Source organism: Lipotes vexillifer, unplaced genomic scaffold (genome assembly GCF_000442215.2).
Source record: "Lipotes vexillifer unplaced genomic scaffold, Lipotes_vexillifer_v1.1 scaffold1378, whole genome shotgun sequence".
In the NCBI taxonomy this organism is placed as follows: Eukaryota; Metazoa; Chordata; class Mammalia; order Artiodactyla; family Lipotidae; genus Lipotes; species Lipotes vexillifer.
In genome coordinates this window covers 1,303,014-1,317,872 of record NW_006775104.1, presented here as the reverse complement: position 1 = coordinate 1,317,872, position 14,859 = coordinate 1,303,014, and the positions used below count along the sequence as shown (strand labels likewise).

Below are 14,859 nucleotides of genomic sequence, written 5' to 3'. Positions count from 1 at the left end.
AAGATGCTGAAAGGGGGCGGGGGAGCAGCTCAGGAGCCTGTAGTCCTTTCCTATTTGCCGGAAAGATAAAGCTAAATGTGGCAGGAAGGACAAGAACATAGCTCCAGGTGTAGCGACGGGAAAGCGTGGGTGTGGAGGGGGCTGCCCTTCCCTTTTTCTCTTTGAAAAAATACAAAACAAAACCCAAACCACCCGGAGTCGGCCCTGTTATCTCAGCTGGTCTCCCTCTCATCCCCTTCCTAGCACTTCTCCTAAGACCCACATCCCAGTCTGTGTTCTGAGGCCAAACCCTGCAGAGGCCCCTCTGAAGGAACTATAGATACATTATGATGGCCAAGATTAGAAGGAGACCAACTGAGGGGCAAAGAAAGCCCTTTAAGCTGCAGAATGAATTCCCCAAACCTTAAAAAAAAAAAAAAAAAAAAAGAATCCCCAAATGTATTCTCTAGGGAAAAAGGAAATTTTTAAAAATGCGCCATTTGCTCCTTCTGGAAAAGGTGCTGACACTTTGCAGATAAGGAGAATGAATTGCAGCCCTGCCTTCAGCTAGCCATGTAAATAGGACCCAAAGAGGCTATAGGGATTCCAAAAGCAGATATAACCTCATTAACAGGCAGGGCTTCCTTCTGGAACCAGCACGGGTCCCAAGTGTGGCGCTGTTAGAAATAGGCTTCTGGGGTCAAGTTCCCAGAAACACTGTTTTTTAAATTGCAGTACCTGTCTAGAAAGAAGCAGAACTCTGACCTGGGTGGGTGACAGGAGTAATCAGAAGCAGCGGCCCCTAGCCTCAAAACATGTGTTTCAAGCCCCCTTCTGAACTGACCGTACACTTTGACCCATGGAATCTGCTCCCTTAGACTCAAGAGCCCCTGTGACAAACACATTCACAGAACTCCAGGGAGACACCCACAATATTCTACAGTTTCAGGTTTACTGTTGGCTACTGACAATTGTTGCCATTATATGCTTTTTTTAAAAAAGACTTTGGTTTTTAAGACTCTCTTTTCTTTTCTCCCACTCATTAGGTATCACGGATCTCGGCTTTTATGATAAGGAAATCATATTACAAAATCCAGAATGGAGACAAGGATTCCACATCTTGTGGAATGGGGGTGAAACAGGTTAGGGGTTTAGAAGTCAAGTGATTTTATTCAAAGTCAGAGGAACAACAAAACTGGTCTTCAAGATGCCTTATTTGGACACCAGCTTTTAACGTGTCACTGATAGTTACTAACCAGGCATTTCAAGGGCAAGAAATTGTTTTCCCCAAACTACCTTTTTAGACAGTTCCAGGCAAGTAACGAAATACTAAGAGAGGGCACTGGATTGCAAGTCCCAAGATGGGACTCTGGCCCTGGCTTAGCCCTCAATAGAGCAGGGAACCTCATGAGGGAAGCTTTCCCTCTCTGAACAGCCTGTGTGTCCCGTCCCAAGTGAGGGTGGTGGCCTAAACCATCTACTTCCAAGCCTCTTATTCTAACCCTACACAAAGGAGAAAAGGAAAGTCACAAACATACTACCTGCATTTCTTTAGGAGAAATCCCCATTCCTTGCAGCTTGGATTCGCCCCTTCCTCACAAGAAACTCCACTCAGACCTGGTAAGCCTCTCTGTCCCCACGCGTCTCTTCCTCTCCCCCTGCTGTATTATGAGTACTTTTCTCTAACTGCAGAGGCAGGCCTGTCCCCGTTACCCGAAGCCTCAGCCCTTACTCACCTCCTGGAGGAAGTGTCCCCACTTGGACCTCACTCTGCTCCCTCTCCCTCACGGGTCTGTCCTGCTGGCACTGACACTTGCTCTCTGCGGCTTGTAAAATACTATGTAGTCATTTTCCTGTGGGTGTGTCTTTTCTCCTCCTGCCCTGTCTCACCCTTTCCTGCCTGGCATGTGGCGGTCAGGACTGGGGAAGGGGGACCAGCAAGGTGAGCAGCCCTCTTCCCAGCCGGGGGCAGGGCTGTGAGGTCACAGGGGACCACCAGGTAGAGCTCCCACTTTCCTTCCTGTCTCATTGTTTTGCAAAAGATGGTTTGTCACCCACAAAGTGAACAGGTTGGGATGGCAGCCTCCGCTGCAGCCCTGTTCAGGTACGGTGGGAAGGGGGCGCTGAGAAGCGCGATTCGACGTGTGGCAGGGGTGGGTGGGCATGACCTACCGTCCACGGTGACTTGGCAGGAACACTCAGCCTGGCCGGCGCTGTTCTTGGCCACGCACTTGTATAAGCCTCTGTCCTCGGGCAGTGCCTTCTCAATGGAGACGGAGCACAGTGAGCCTGGGCGGGAAGAGGAACATTTGTTGAGTGGACCAGGTCTGAGCCCAGCACCTGCCGGGCACTTGGAGCATCAGAGCAAGTGTTATTCACAGGCCCAGAAATCAGAGACCCTGTGGGAACCAACCTGCTCGCCCCACCAAAGCCAAGGCACTTTTTGCTGATAACCCAGATCCAAAATAACTCATCCCTAAATATACCCAACCGCGCCCCACCCAAGCAAGTTCTCTCATGGGGATATGATAGAAAGGTAAGAAGAGAGAGAAATAGCCTCTGCCTTTGGAGAGCATCAGCACAACAGAAGGGGCAGATGGACACAGGCCCTCACACTGGATGTCACCGAGAGAGACAGCAGTAGTCAGGCTCAGGTCCACAGACTGTGGTAGGGACAGTGGCAGGTGAGGACACTCTGCCCTGCTTACAGCAATGCTTCTGGGAACGCATCCTAGAAAAGGGCATTTTGAACAAAGAGGTGATGGGGGGAGGGCAGGGGCCCCTGTCCAGCAGGGACCCTGGCCTGTGGGCAGATCTGTTGGGAGGAGACAGTGACCAGCCTGGGACCCTGGAGCTGGCTTTTCAGGAATGGTATCTGAGCTGAGAATCATGGCCAATGAGGGGCGCTGGGCTGGGAGAGGGGCTCTGTGGGGCTGCCTCCCTCAGTGCAGGGTCCTTTGGTCCCCTCAGAGAGGCATGGCCTTTTCCACAGGGCTACCCTTGCCCCAGCACACTCTTCTGGCCTGGTTGGGGGAAGGAGGGGTCAGGCTGGGCGTGAACAGAAGTCTGGTCCTCACCCATCCTAGCTCTCATCCCAGGGCTGGTTACTTCCCTGGGGGACACGTCTGGGGAGTTTCCCTTAGGGTGTGGGGAGACACCAGCTGAGGACTGGGCTCTCTGGGCCAGGCAGGAGGGCAGCAGTACCCTCGTTCCTGCCATCAGACACACACACAAGCCAGCAGCACGGCGTCCTGCCCAAAGCTGCCCTGTCGTCAGCCAGAGCCACGTGCATCCTGCCGCCTGGAGCCACTGGCTCCGGCCACCTCCCTTTCCGCCACACTGCCCGGCACAAGTCACTGGCTCTGAGCGGGCAAAGCTGTGTGCATCCCAGGTGCGTATGTGAAGCAGCATGGCCTTTGATCTCAAAAGTCCCCGCACCCCCATGAGACAGATGCACAGACTTGACCAACAAATACCAGGATATTCAGAGCGAGGAAGGGTGACGTCAGTTCTGCCCAGAGAACCTCACTAAGGCTGGAGGAGAAAGCAGAGACAGAATAGTTCTCTTTACTTCCTGGCACCTAGGTAAGGGCTTCAACAGGGAAACCTCGGTCCTGCCTACCCCTTGGGGCAGGATGGCTGATCTGCGCCCCTCCCTCCTACACTCTCACTGAGACCCCACTTCACCATAGTGAAGGACCTCACTATGCTCTCCCACCGGGGTCGGCGATGCCTCAGGATCTCTTCCCATTGTGGCTAGGAGACAGAATTTGCAGACGCTGCAACAGAAAGGATTTAGGTTGGATTTTTAGGAACTCTGTCGTGAGAGCGAGAACTATATGAGGCACAGGAATCAGGGAATGAGGGTTACTATCTTCTAGAGAGACACTTGCATTCATCTGGGAGGGCAGGGGCATGCGCAGATGACCTCTGGCCCCCAAACGTGAGGCTTAGAAGAAACGGACCCCATCTTGCCATTTTCCCTCAGTCTGAGGCTAAGGCTCGGGGAGCAGACATCCCACTGCCAACAGACATCCTGGTCGAATCCTTGACTGTCTCTCAGCTTCAGTCCCCCAGCTGCCTTCAGCCTTAAACCCAAATGGGACAAAACAGGAGTGAGACCCCCAGGAGAGGTGGAGCATGTAGACCACGGCCCTCGCCCTTCACGGGGGGGAAAGCATCAGAAAGGCAGTTTTTATAAGCCGCTCAGAGCCTGGACCCCTGGCCATGTGCGCGGGCTGGGGAAGGGCCCCCGGCAGGCTTGGAGGCTGGGCTGGCCCAGATTGAAGCATCTGGTATTTCCTGTGGGACAGCTTATTCCTGACCTCCAGAAGAAAAACTGTTTCCCAGAGTTTTTTTTGAGAAGCCTCAGCCTGGTGGGGAATTTTGAGAGGAAGGGGAGGGGGATGGGAACCAGGGATCCAATGAATGGCTCAGCTAGACCGGTCCCTGGGAGAGCCCCTCAAGGCCACAGAGTCTGAAGACCACCCCACCGTCTTGTGCTTTCTCTGAGTGTGTGGGGAGAGGAGGTGCGGGGTGTACTAGGTAGAGGGAGTGGTCCCAAGCCCTAGAGCCTCTGCTCTGAGGCTGCCCTCAGTCAGCAGTGTCTCCTGACCTGGTCCCCCGGCATGCCGGGACAGAACAGCTCAGCTCCAGGTCACCTCCTCAGGGATGGTGCCTTCCTTGCCATCTCTAAGCACCCCTGGCCATAGGTGGACCTCTTCTGTGCCCTGAGTTCACCTTTATCAGAGCTTGCCTCCCAAGGCCATTACTGAAACACATGCCTCTCTCCCATGCTAGATCATGGAGGGCAGTGACTGTGACTATTATGAATGTTTTTCCTGAGCCTGGAATGCAGTCAGTTTAAAAACAAAAATTTGCCGTTCTGAGAATGTCCAAGGCATATTTCTGGAGCAGGTGATCTGGTAGGATCTATGCAACAGAAAGTCATGAACACTTAATCAAACATAACTACCATTGAAAAAGATAGTATAGTTTCTAAAAGGAAAAAAAAAAGCCTAACTCAGAATTCTTCAAGTGGATTATGCATACAATGAAAAGGGCTAGAATACTGCCTCACACATAGTAGGTGCTGTGTAAATCCCTGTGTTTTGTAGGATGGACTTACACAGGTTTTGAAAAAGCCTCTGCAAGATCCCACACTGAAGGCAATTAAAAATGAATCATCGGTTGACAGCAGCAACAAAAATGAACCCTCATTCATAGATGGGGAGAAATGTTTGCCAGGGACAGAAGCCTGGCCCAGGGACAGCAAACAAGGCATAAAGATGAAAGCACTTCTCAGGAGCAGCGCAGAGCCCACTGGCCAGCCATGGGCCTCCCGGTCCTGGGCCAAGGCCTGAGCAGCGCTGCTGCGGGTCCAGAAAGGGCCTGGTGAGGCCACCCTGCAGGCCTGGAGGGCAGGCCCAGCTGCTGTAAGTGAGCACCCTCCACTCTGCCATTCTGGGGGATACAAGAAGAGCAAGTACTCCTCCACAAGTCCCTCCAAGAAGGAACAGTCAACTCAACTGACTGCCATCACACCTCTCCTGCTCTCCTTGGTGCTAGACAGAGTGGACATAATCATGTTTTGGGGAGTCTGTGGGCTATGAGCCCTATCCAAGTACAGGGTTCAGAGAAGCACCCCTGAAACCTATCAACGGTGCCCACCAGCAGTAGGTCACAGACACACATTGATGGGGGAAAGGCACAAGAATCTGTCATGGCCAAAGACCCCAGGGACAACAGTCTGGGAAGGAGTCCTGGGGGAAGTGAATCTTGATCTTAGATGAGGTAACAGAAGGGGGTTCAGTGCAGTGGAGCAAGAAGGGTTCCGAGCCAGGGAGGCGGAGGTGGACAGGACGCTCAGGAGGGTGTGAAGGATGGGGAAACCCACTTAGCAGCCCCTCTTCTCCCTACAAACCCCTCAAAACACCAGCTTCCTTCCTTGTCTCCACTGATGCCGTCACTGTGACCCAGTCATGCCTTTGCTTCTTGCACTGGTTATCTCCTGTCTGTGCCCACGGCTACCTTGTTCGTCCAGGCCTCACCACCTTTCTCCCCACCCTCTTCGGTAAGCTCCTTCCTTGTCTTTGGGCACAGAATCAATCAAAAGCCGTAAACCCCAGCTTTGCGCCTATTGCTCTCCATTCCCAACTCTTACATGGCTCCCTGCTGGCTTTAGAATTGAGTTCCTTAGCATGATGGAGGATGCAATGGGGCCGCGCCTCCCTCTCTAGCCCAGATGATGCTGGGAGCGGGCCTGCCTTGGCTGCCGCCTGTGCTCCTGCCTGGGAAGCCCACACCCTCCCTCTCCTGCTGCGGGCCCTGCCGGCCTTCACACTTCAGATCAAGGCTCTGCTCTTTCACCGCCAGCCTCTCCCTGCGGCCCAGCACTCAGCTCCCTCTCCTCTCACTCCCAGCAGCTCATCATCGGCACTTGGCTAGAAGAGGTTTATCGCTGTGTGTGTGTGTCCTCTCTTTCCAGATCTATCGGGAGCAGATTTACTCATACCTCTCAGAGGTCTCACTCCCTGCAGCGGAGCCTCCTGAAGTGGTCACTGACCAGGCTTTACCGCAGGTTTTCTCCTGGGTCTGTGTTTGACCTGGGCTCTTGTAGACTTGGACAGGGAAGCACTAGAGAAGGGACAGCGGACAGAGTGTGGCTGCTGCTTTGAGGCCAGGCCTTCTCCCTACCAGGCCCGTTTCAAGGTTAGCTTCCTCTCAGTGCAAATACCAGAAACTCACAAGCCCAGAGGGCACCGCCAGTCTTCCAGCCTCCTGACAACTGCTGACCGTGTTGCGGAATAAACAGCCATTAGCCTTTTCCCTTGATAGACAATGCTCTCGGGGAGCTGATCAGGGAAGGACCAGGATGCTGACACGCTAACAAGAATTAACTAAGAGGTGATAGAGCACAGCGGTCTAGGCGTTGGGACTCAGCTGCCTGCCTTCCGATCCCAGCTCTGTTACTAACTAGCTGTGCAGCCTTGGGCAAAGCGCTTAACTTCTCTGTTAGATGGGCAGTACAGTGGTTGTGAGGATTAAATGAGTGAAACACATAGTAAGATGCCTGGGTCAGTGTCTCGCACGTGGTGTTCAATTAGTGCAGGCTATTCTTATTTTTCAAAGGAGAATTACAAATATTTAGAACCTTTTTAAAAGTTGGTTTGGGGGCTATCTCCATAATTCCCCCCGCCCCCCCCCCACACACACCCGCTTCTGCTCACTTCATGTCTTATTCATCCTCATCGCAAAGAAAAGTCACTGAATCCAAATGCCACCATCAGTGGTGGGCCCTGCAGGAAACAAATCAAGCACAGAAGGAGAACTCAGCACTAAACAGAGGAAAGACTTGGTTCTAAAGGGAATAGGTCACAGCTGTTGAGAGAATCAAGATTTTGGTACGTTTTTTCTCCCCCACTTTGGTGAGAAGGATAAGCTTGGCAAATCAAAGCTGGTATTTCTTCTTTAGTGTCTGATTTAGGAGATTATACATCAGAGGAGAGGACTTGTAAAAGCATTATAGCATTATAGAAAAATAATTGGAATATTTCATCTTTGCATATCATAGCTTGTTAAAGTAGCTGTAGGCACTAGCCAGATTAATTAGAAAGAAGGAATATGCAATTTCTCTAGATCAACACTCTGATGGTCAGAGATATTCCTGTTCATCCTAGTAAATGTTAAGTCTAAAGATAAACCAAAGGAGTGAATTGAAGGAATTAGCCTAAAAAACGTGGCAGCTTCCTACCACTTACCCTCCAAAAAATGATCTATTCAGAATACGTAAGGAAGAAGTTGGGTTATAATGTTTCCATTGTTCACAATGCTGTATCCTACATAGTCAGGCATGGGAAGTGATCGGAAATAACACTTGTTGCTTGTGCTCTCTGAGCCAGACACTGAAATGGGAGCTTTATTAATGTCACATCTTTTAATTCTCCTCAAAACCCCATGAGTTGATCCCCCCCCCCCCGCCCCAGTCTCTCTCTATCCTCTCATTGTCCTGGCCTTCATTTAGTCATGTCTTCTTCCCCAGCTTTAGACCTAAAGGGTCCGTCTGAGGTGCTTTCTGTGGGAGGTGACACTGGAGTAGCCAGCGTAAAAGGGTCTCGGCGCCCAGCAGCTATGCTACATCAAGGCACCCTGGGTATGAACAGCCCGTTCTAAGGGCTCAGGTGCGTTTCTGAGACCAGAGCTGAGGTGTGCTTACACCGCTTTGTCCAGTTGATTGTTTATAAGCAGCTCTTGGTGGCTCTGCAGGTTCCACGCAGGTCCCACAACAGCTGCACAGCCATGGGCATTGCCCTCAGCCGTCCCAACATCAGCTTCCCCGAGGGTGGTACAGCCATGGACCTCACAGCGTGTAGGACTATGGGACCACACATGTCCCCACGATGGCAGCTGCCCACCTTCTGTCCCGCCCCGAGAGGTCACCACAGGGTAACCTGGGAAATTCTCTTGGTCGAGGTTTCGGGTCAGTTTTACCCGGAACTTTCCAACAGGGAGGGGCCCACAGAGGTGGCAGGGAAGGCTTGGCATCCACTCCCCTGGGCATCTCATCCCACCATGGTGATCCCTCATACCTTCCTGTGTGGGGGAAGGCCGAACTAGCAGAGGCAGGGGGACGGATGAGATGACTTCTGGAGGCCCCTACCAAGCTGAGGACTTTCATGTGGAAAAGCTATCGTGTCAACACATTAGCAGGAAAGACACCCCTTTTTTCTCTCCTGGCTAATTTCCCCTTTACTCCTTCAGCAGTTAGATTCAAAACGCTCAGCTGCTCCAGATTTGCTGTCTGAGCTGCAGAGTGAAGACAGAAACTCCATCGTGAGCTGAGAGGGATAACGCTATTTTCAAATGCTTCATTAGGGTTTTTAAGAGGAAGAAAGAAAGCCAGATGAGGGGTGAGGGAGGGGTGGAGAGGGGTGCCGTCACTGGACGGGAAGGAAGGCAGCACAGCGGGGGGAGTACTTCTGTCTCAGCTGATCTGGATTTGACAGGACCTGTCTGCTAGGGCCTCTGCCCTGACTGCCCTCTACCCCTCAAGGTTAAAATGCCACGACCCCGGGAGCTTGTGCCCTGCCCTGTCCAGAGCTACCAGCGTCAGCCTCGAGTCAGGCCAGACTCTATCCTAGGGCCGGCCACCAGAGTGGGGCGTGGGGAGCCTGCTGTCCTTGGAGCTCCCATGCAGGACTGGGATTTACGGAAACATTTCAAACCAAATGAGGGGTCAGAGAAAATACCCATCTCGTCCCCATCTCTTCTCTAGGTTAAACTGGCCCATCTGAGAACTCCAAACCCTGAAAGGCCCCAGATGGCAGGATTTAGGGCCCCCCCTCTTCTCTCCACAACCCAAGAATGTGAAATAGCAGCAAACAAAAGTCTCATCCAAATTAGGAAGCGAGTGGCTCTGTCTGCCTGTGAGTGTGTGCCGTAGGGGCTGCTTGGGGTTTTGGCATCCCCCTCGGGTCCCTTCAAACACACAATGTTATCAAGACTTAAGTTGTTGACCCCAAATCACATCCCATCACTGCACACCCTGACCTGAACCTAAAATACTGCTTCAAAGGCAGTTCTCAGCCCAAAGCCCCTGGTCAGCCCTAACCCCAGGGCCCCCATTTCCAAGCCTATGATCGGAGCCTTCTCTGGGCCAAAGGTGGGCATTAGCCCAGGCCTGCTCTGAGGAGCCACGCCTAGGGGTGCCACGAGGGGGCTCTGCCAGACAGATGCCGAGATCTGGGAATGTGCCTGGGGGACCAGGCACCCACCCCTGTCCCCCAGCCATGGAGTGTGGCGGGCACCAATCCCGTGAGTGAGGGGCACAGAGAGTGGCCTTTCCCACCCAGGCTCTGGGCTACTAACACCATCAACAAGCCAGGGCTCCAGGAGCTGACGGTGGCTGGGACAGAGCTACCCTTCCTCCCGGCCCCAACCATGTTACCTTCTTGGGAGAGCACAATGAACTTGGTAGTCTTGAGCGTCTTTCCATTCAGGGTCCAGGTGATGGTGGCCGGGGGGTCAGAGGACACCTGGCACTGAAGCAGCAGTTTCTCACCCTCCACCACACGGAGATCTCGTAGCTTCTCCTTGAAGGCTGGGGCTGTCCCTTGGCTCTCGGGTCCTTTTTCATTATCTGTGGCCCCTGCATGGCCCCTCTTGCAGTTCACATCATTCTTAACCTCCTTAAGTTCTTCGTTCCCAGCTGGTTTTGGGGCCTCGGACAACTTGGCATTGCCCAAGGGTTTGGGGGTCTCCGCTGACTTGACATTACCCGAGGGTTTGGGGGTCTCAGTCAGCTTGGCATTACCCAAGGGTTTGGGGGACTCGGCCGGCTTGGCATTGCCCATGGGTTTGGGGGTCTCAGCCAGCTTGGCATTACCCATGGGTTTGGGGGTCTCGGCCGGCTTGGCATTGCCCACGGTTTTCAGAAACCCTGAAGGCTGGGCATTGCCTACAGGCTTGGGACCTTCTGCTGCCTTGGCATTCAAGGCTTCAGAGTTGTTACTGCCATTCTCTGCAGGTAATTTTTTCTTACTGCCCAACACCGAGCGAAAATCTGGGGTGGCAGGTTTTGGAGGTGGTACCTTCTCAGGCACAGGGGTCTTGGGAGTCCCCTTCTTGGCCAGGACAGAGCGGAAGTCCACCTGCTGGGGGCTATGCACCTTCCTCCCTTCCTCCGACACAGTCTTCGGCTTCACCTGCCGCTGCAGGTTGGCGCGGAAATCCATCTGCTCGGCTGGGATCTCCTTCAGGTCCTCTTCAGACAAGGTCTTGGTACTCACCTTCTTGCCCAGGAGGTCGCGGAAGTCCAGCTGCCCCACCTCCTGCTGGCGGATGGCCTCCTCAGTGTGCTGCCGCGTCTCCACACGCCTCGTGAGCACCCCACGCACGCCCTCACCGTCTCCCTCGTCGGGCCCGCCCTGCCCTCCTGCTGGCCAGCCGGGCTTCAGGCTCCCGTAGCCGCCAATGCCACCACCATCAGCGCCAGCTCCCTGGCTGCAGAGGCCCTCACCGCTGGCAGGCTCCCTTCCCCTGCGACCAGTGAAGGGAAAAAGGAAAGTAGCAGGAGGAAAAGGGGCTGGGTAAGAAAGAGACGTCGGGGAGAGCAAATCCCCAGGGAGGGAAGGAGGGCGGAGGGGAGGGGGGCTGGCCAGGCCGTGTTTATAGAAGGGAACTTTGGTGAGAGGTGCTTGCTTGCTTAGTTGGTTTGTTACATCGGTAATGACTTCAGTAGCCTTATAAGGGTGTGTGCCAAAAAAAAATAAATAAATAAAACATTTCACCCCCCTCTCCCCCCCTGCTCTCCCTCCCTCATTCCCCTTCCAATCTCTCCCTCTTGGCTCGGGCAGCCTCTACTGGAGGATACAAACAATCTGGGGCTGCTGGGCTGGGCCTGCTGGGACCAGGAGGAAGGTGGGCGGGTGGTGGCACGGGGCCTGGCTGGGCAGCCCCTGGGTGGTACTCACCGCAGGACAGCTCTGGCAGGGCTGCTCTGTAGCATCAGTGATACCTGGCAACTGCATTCACCAACCCGGTTCCTGAAGAATTCAAGGGATCAGTACCGATCAAGAGGCTTTCTGGGCCAAGGGCCTGCCCAGCCTAGGGCTGTGAGGAGGGTGGGGCAGGCAGGAACTTGGCCATGGGCTGGCTGGCTGACCCCAGGGAAGACAGGACCCTGGGCTAAGCTGTGACCCTAACACACCCACACCAGACCTAGATTTAGGGCAGGGCCCTCCCCCACTTTGGTCACGCTTTAGTTTTCCAGCTCTTGTTTAAAAAGGAAAAAAAAAAAAAAAAAAGGAATCTTCTGGGCAATAGCTACGGTAGGCATCCAGAAGTAGGACTACTTTTCTGTAAGTATATTACAAAAAGTATCCAATCAATCGATCACTCAAGTCAAGGAAGAGTGAAGACTAACACACCTAAGGGCTGTGATGGAGCCCCTTGGTCTAGACTGTGTGGACCCGGTCAGCCTGCCCAGTGACCCTGAGTCTGACTCCACGCTCCCTTAATACAGACGTGGTTATTCCTTCTCCTCACAAGGTGCCCCTACCTGCTAGGTCCCCTTCACCTGCTCATGAAATGAAAACACCCTCCAGGGCTTCCCTGGTGGCACAGTGGTTGACAGTCCGCCTGCCGATGCAGGGGACGCGGGTTCGTGCCGCGGTCCGGGAGGATCCCGCGTGCCGCGGAGCGGCCGGGCCCGTGAGCCATGGCCGCTGAGCCTGTGCGTCCTGAGCCTGTGCTTCGCAACGGGAGAGGCCACAACAGTGAGAGGCCCGCATACCGCAAAAACAAAAAACAAAAAAAACACCCTCCAATCCCTACCCATCAGCGAATGCCCTCAGATCAGAACTTTTCGTCTTAAAAACCTAACAGGTGTCTCCCTACAAGGGTGACCCATTTTCTTCTTCCGTTGGGTGGAGAGGGCTCCGGATTCTTCAGCCCACTGTTAAAGCTGTTCATGACCAGCTGAGGCCCCTCTGCTCAGGAAAGGGGCTGCAACCAGGCTCGCTGTGCTGGGCTTACAGCAGATCAGCCCTCCGACCCCACAAGGCTGCCACCTGCTGGCATTTCTGGGCTCTGACCAGCCAAGAAGGTTCTGCTCAGACGAGGGGAAGTGGAGGGGCAGATCTGAGAGCCAAAGGTGACTCTGCCTGATAATAACCACGTCGTATGCAGCACCTTCCAGCCTTCATGACTTGCAGCCACTATCTTTCTTCTCCCCACACAGCGCAGGGAGGCTCAGAGCACTGCTCTGCTCATTCATTGCAAAGGGAAGAAAGGGAGGCCCAGGAGTTTCCGGGATACAGTGTTGGGCTCTTGGGGTCTCGCACTCATTCCCTGCACTTGGCCACCTTACTTGCACTTCAGGGGCTGACACATGCCCCAGACCCTACCGTAGACACAATCCATCTCACTTACTCATGGCAGCTCTGAAAGGTTGGGGTCAGCATTGTTTTTTGCTTTTGTTTTGTTTTTATTTATTTTTTGCTGTGTTGGGTCTTCGTTGCTGTGCATGGGCTTTCTCTAGTTGTAGCGCACAGGGGCTACTCTTTGTTGCGGTGCGCAGGCTTCTCATTGCGGTGCTTCTCCTGTTGTGGAGCACGGGCTCTAGGTGCTCGGGTGGGTCTTTGTTGCTGCACACGGGCTTTCTCTAGTTGCAGCAAGCGGGGGCTACTCTTCGTTGCGGTGCGCAGGCTTCTCATTGCGGTGGCTTCTCTGGTTGCGGAGCACGGTCTCTAGGTGCTCGGGCTTCAGTAGCTGTGGCACGTGGGCTCAGTAGTTGTGGCTTGCGGGCTCTAGAGCACAGGCTCAGAAGTTGTGGCGCACGTGCTTAGCTGCTCCGTGGCATGTGGGATCTTCCCGGACTGGGGCTCAAACCCGCGTCCCCTGCATTGGCAGGAGGATTCTTAACCACTGCACCACCAGGGAAGCCCAGCATTGTTTTTGTAGGTAAGAAAAATGAAGTTCATCAAGGTTAAGTAATTTTGCCTAAACTCACAGAGCTGGCTAGCAGGGGAAGGCGTTGGGACCTGGGTCTACTTGAATCCAAGACCTGTAACTTTCCCATCCCACCCTCCTGATTGCTGATCAGTACAAATCTACTCTGGGACATGTGTGTGTCTGTATGTGTCTCTGTGTGTATGCGTATATCAACTGCAGGTATGTGGGCTCCACCTGATGGGCACCTGTACCTGCAGGCCCATGCTTGGGAACGTGTGTTATTTCACTCCCACGTGGACAGAGAGCTGAGCATGTGTCCCGTGGCTCTGCCGATGCATGTGGGTATCTACCTTGCTTTGCCTGGCCTCCCTCCCAATGGAGGGCCAGCTCCGGGTCAGGCCCCCGCAGCCCAGTGTGTGGCAGATGATTCTTGAGGGTCCCGGGGGGGTCACTGTTCACTCCTAGACACTGGGACCCACATGACAGAAGGAGAGCTTGATCTTTCGTGCTCCCTAACCCTCCTCTCATCTTCTGGGGTCCCCTCCTGGTCACCTTCCTCAATGCTCAAGCTCTTGGGGGTGCAGATTCAAGGTTTGGGGAGTTTGAGGGCCCAGGGTGCTCCTGTGCTCCACAAACAGCAGTTAGGTACCTCCTCAGTGCCAGGCCCTGGGAAGGCTGCGAGGCCCTCAGAGCATCCTGAGAACTCAGCACAGAAGGCTAACAGGGCTTGGGTCAACCATGGGAGGTCAGTTGGGGGTGAGGCCCAGCCCCCTGGCATCCCCCTTCTGCCAGGCTGCTGGCCAGTAGAGCCCACTCTGTTCCCACTTTTCTTTCAAGCACAGGGTACGGGGCCTGGGGTTGGCGTGGGGCAGGACGACAAGATGCCCAAGGGCCATGTTTTCTGGGGAGCCCTTTTCGACATCCCCTCAGCTGAGTTTCCTCCTCTCACAAGTAGCACACAGCCCAGGTGCAAAACTCAGGAGCAGACACTGACCAGGTGGCCCTGCTGTGCCCTCGCCAAGCCCCTCAGAGGCTCTAAATGGTGGGGTTCCCTGACCCCCAAGCTGGAGTAAGCTCTATCTCCCCATGGGGGAAGCAGGTAAGCACTTCTGTTGTTTCCTATTACCTGCCTTGAAGGAGGCAGGTACAGGTGGCCTTCCCCAGGCCTCACCCTGAGGTACCCAGGCAGTCTGAGGGGGCAGATGGGAGGTAGAGAATTTGGGATACCATGGCTGGCCCACTATGTGTATCATTCCTTGGCATGGGGTCACTATGCCTGCAGCCACAAACTTAAGTCTCTGCTAGACTTTGAGGGCTAATCCTGGGTTCTTTTGGAGCCTGCAAAGGTCAGAGAGGCCTGTTGCCTGGAAGCCACACCCCAGATAATCTAACCAGCTGATCAGCCTCTTCGGCCCTCTTTTTTTTTTT

At 54.0% G+C, this 14,859-nt stretch overlaps 1 protein-coding gene across 2 annotated transcripts in view; it reads right to left on the bottom strand.

Annotated features, from left to right (window-relative positions):
* Positions 1-14,859, bottom strand: part of MYLK (myosin light chain kinase) — a 192,930-nt gene that overhangs the window by 69,767 nt on the left and 108,304 nt on the right. Inside the window, exons 13-16 of one of the 2 annotated variants that reach the window (XM_007449688.1) lie at positions 11,451-11,522; positions 10,292-11,016; positions 9,926-10,186; positions 2,152-2,268 (exon numbers count right to left, since the gene is read on the bottom strand). In XM_007449688.1, coding sequence (XP_007449750.1) covers positions 2,152-2,268; positions 9,926-10,186; positions 10,292-11,016; positions 11,451-11,522 — 1,175 coding nt within the window. Of the gene's footprint in view, positions 1-2,151; positions 2,269-9,925; positions 11,017-11,450; positions 11,523-14,859 lie in introns of both variants that reach the window. The other variant, XM_007449687.1, reaches the window with a different exon arrangement.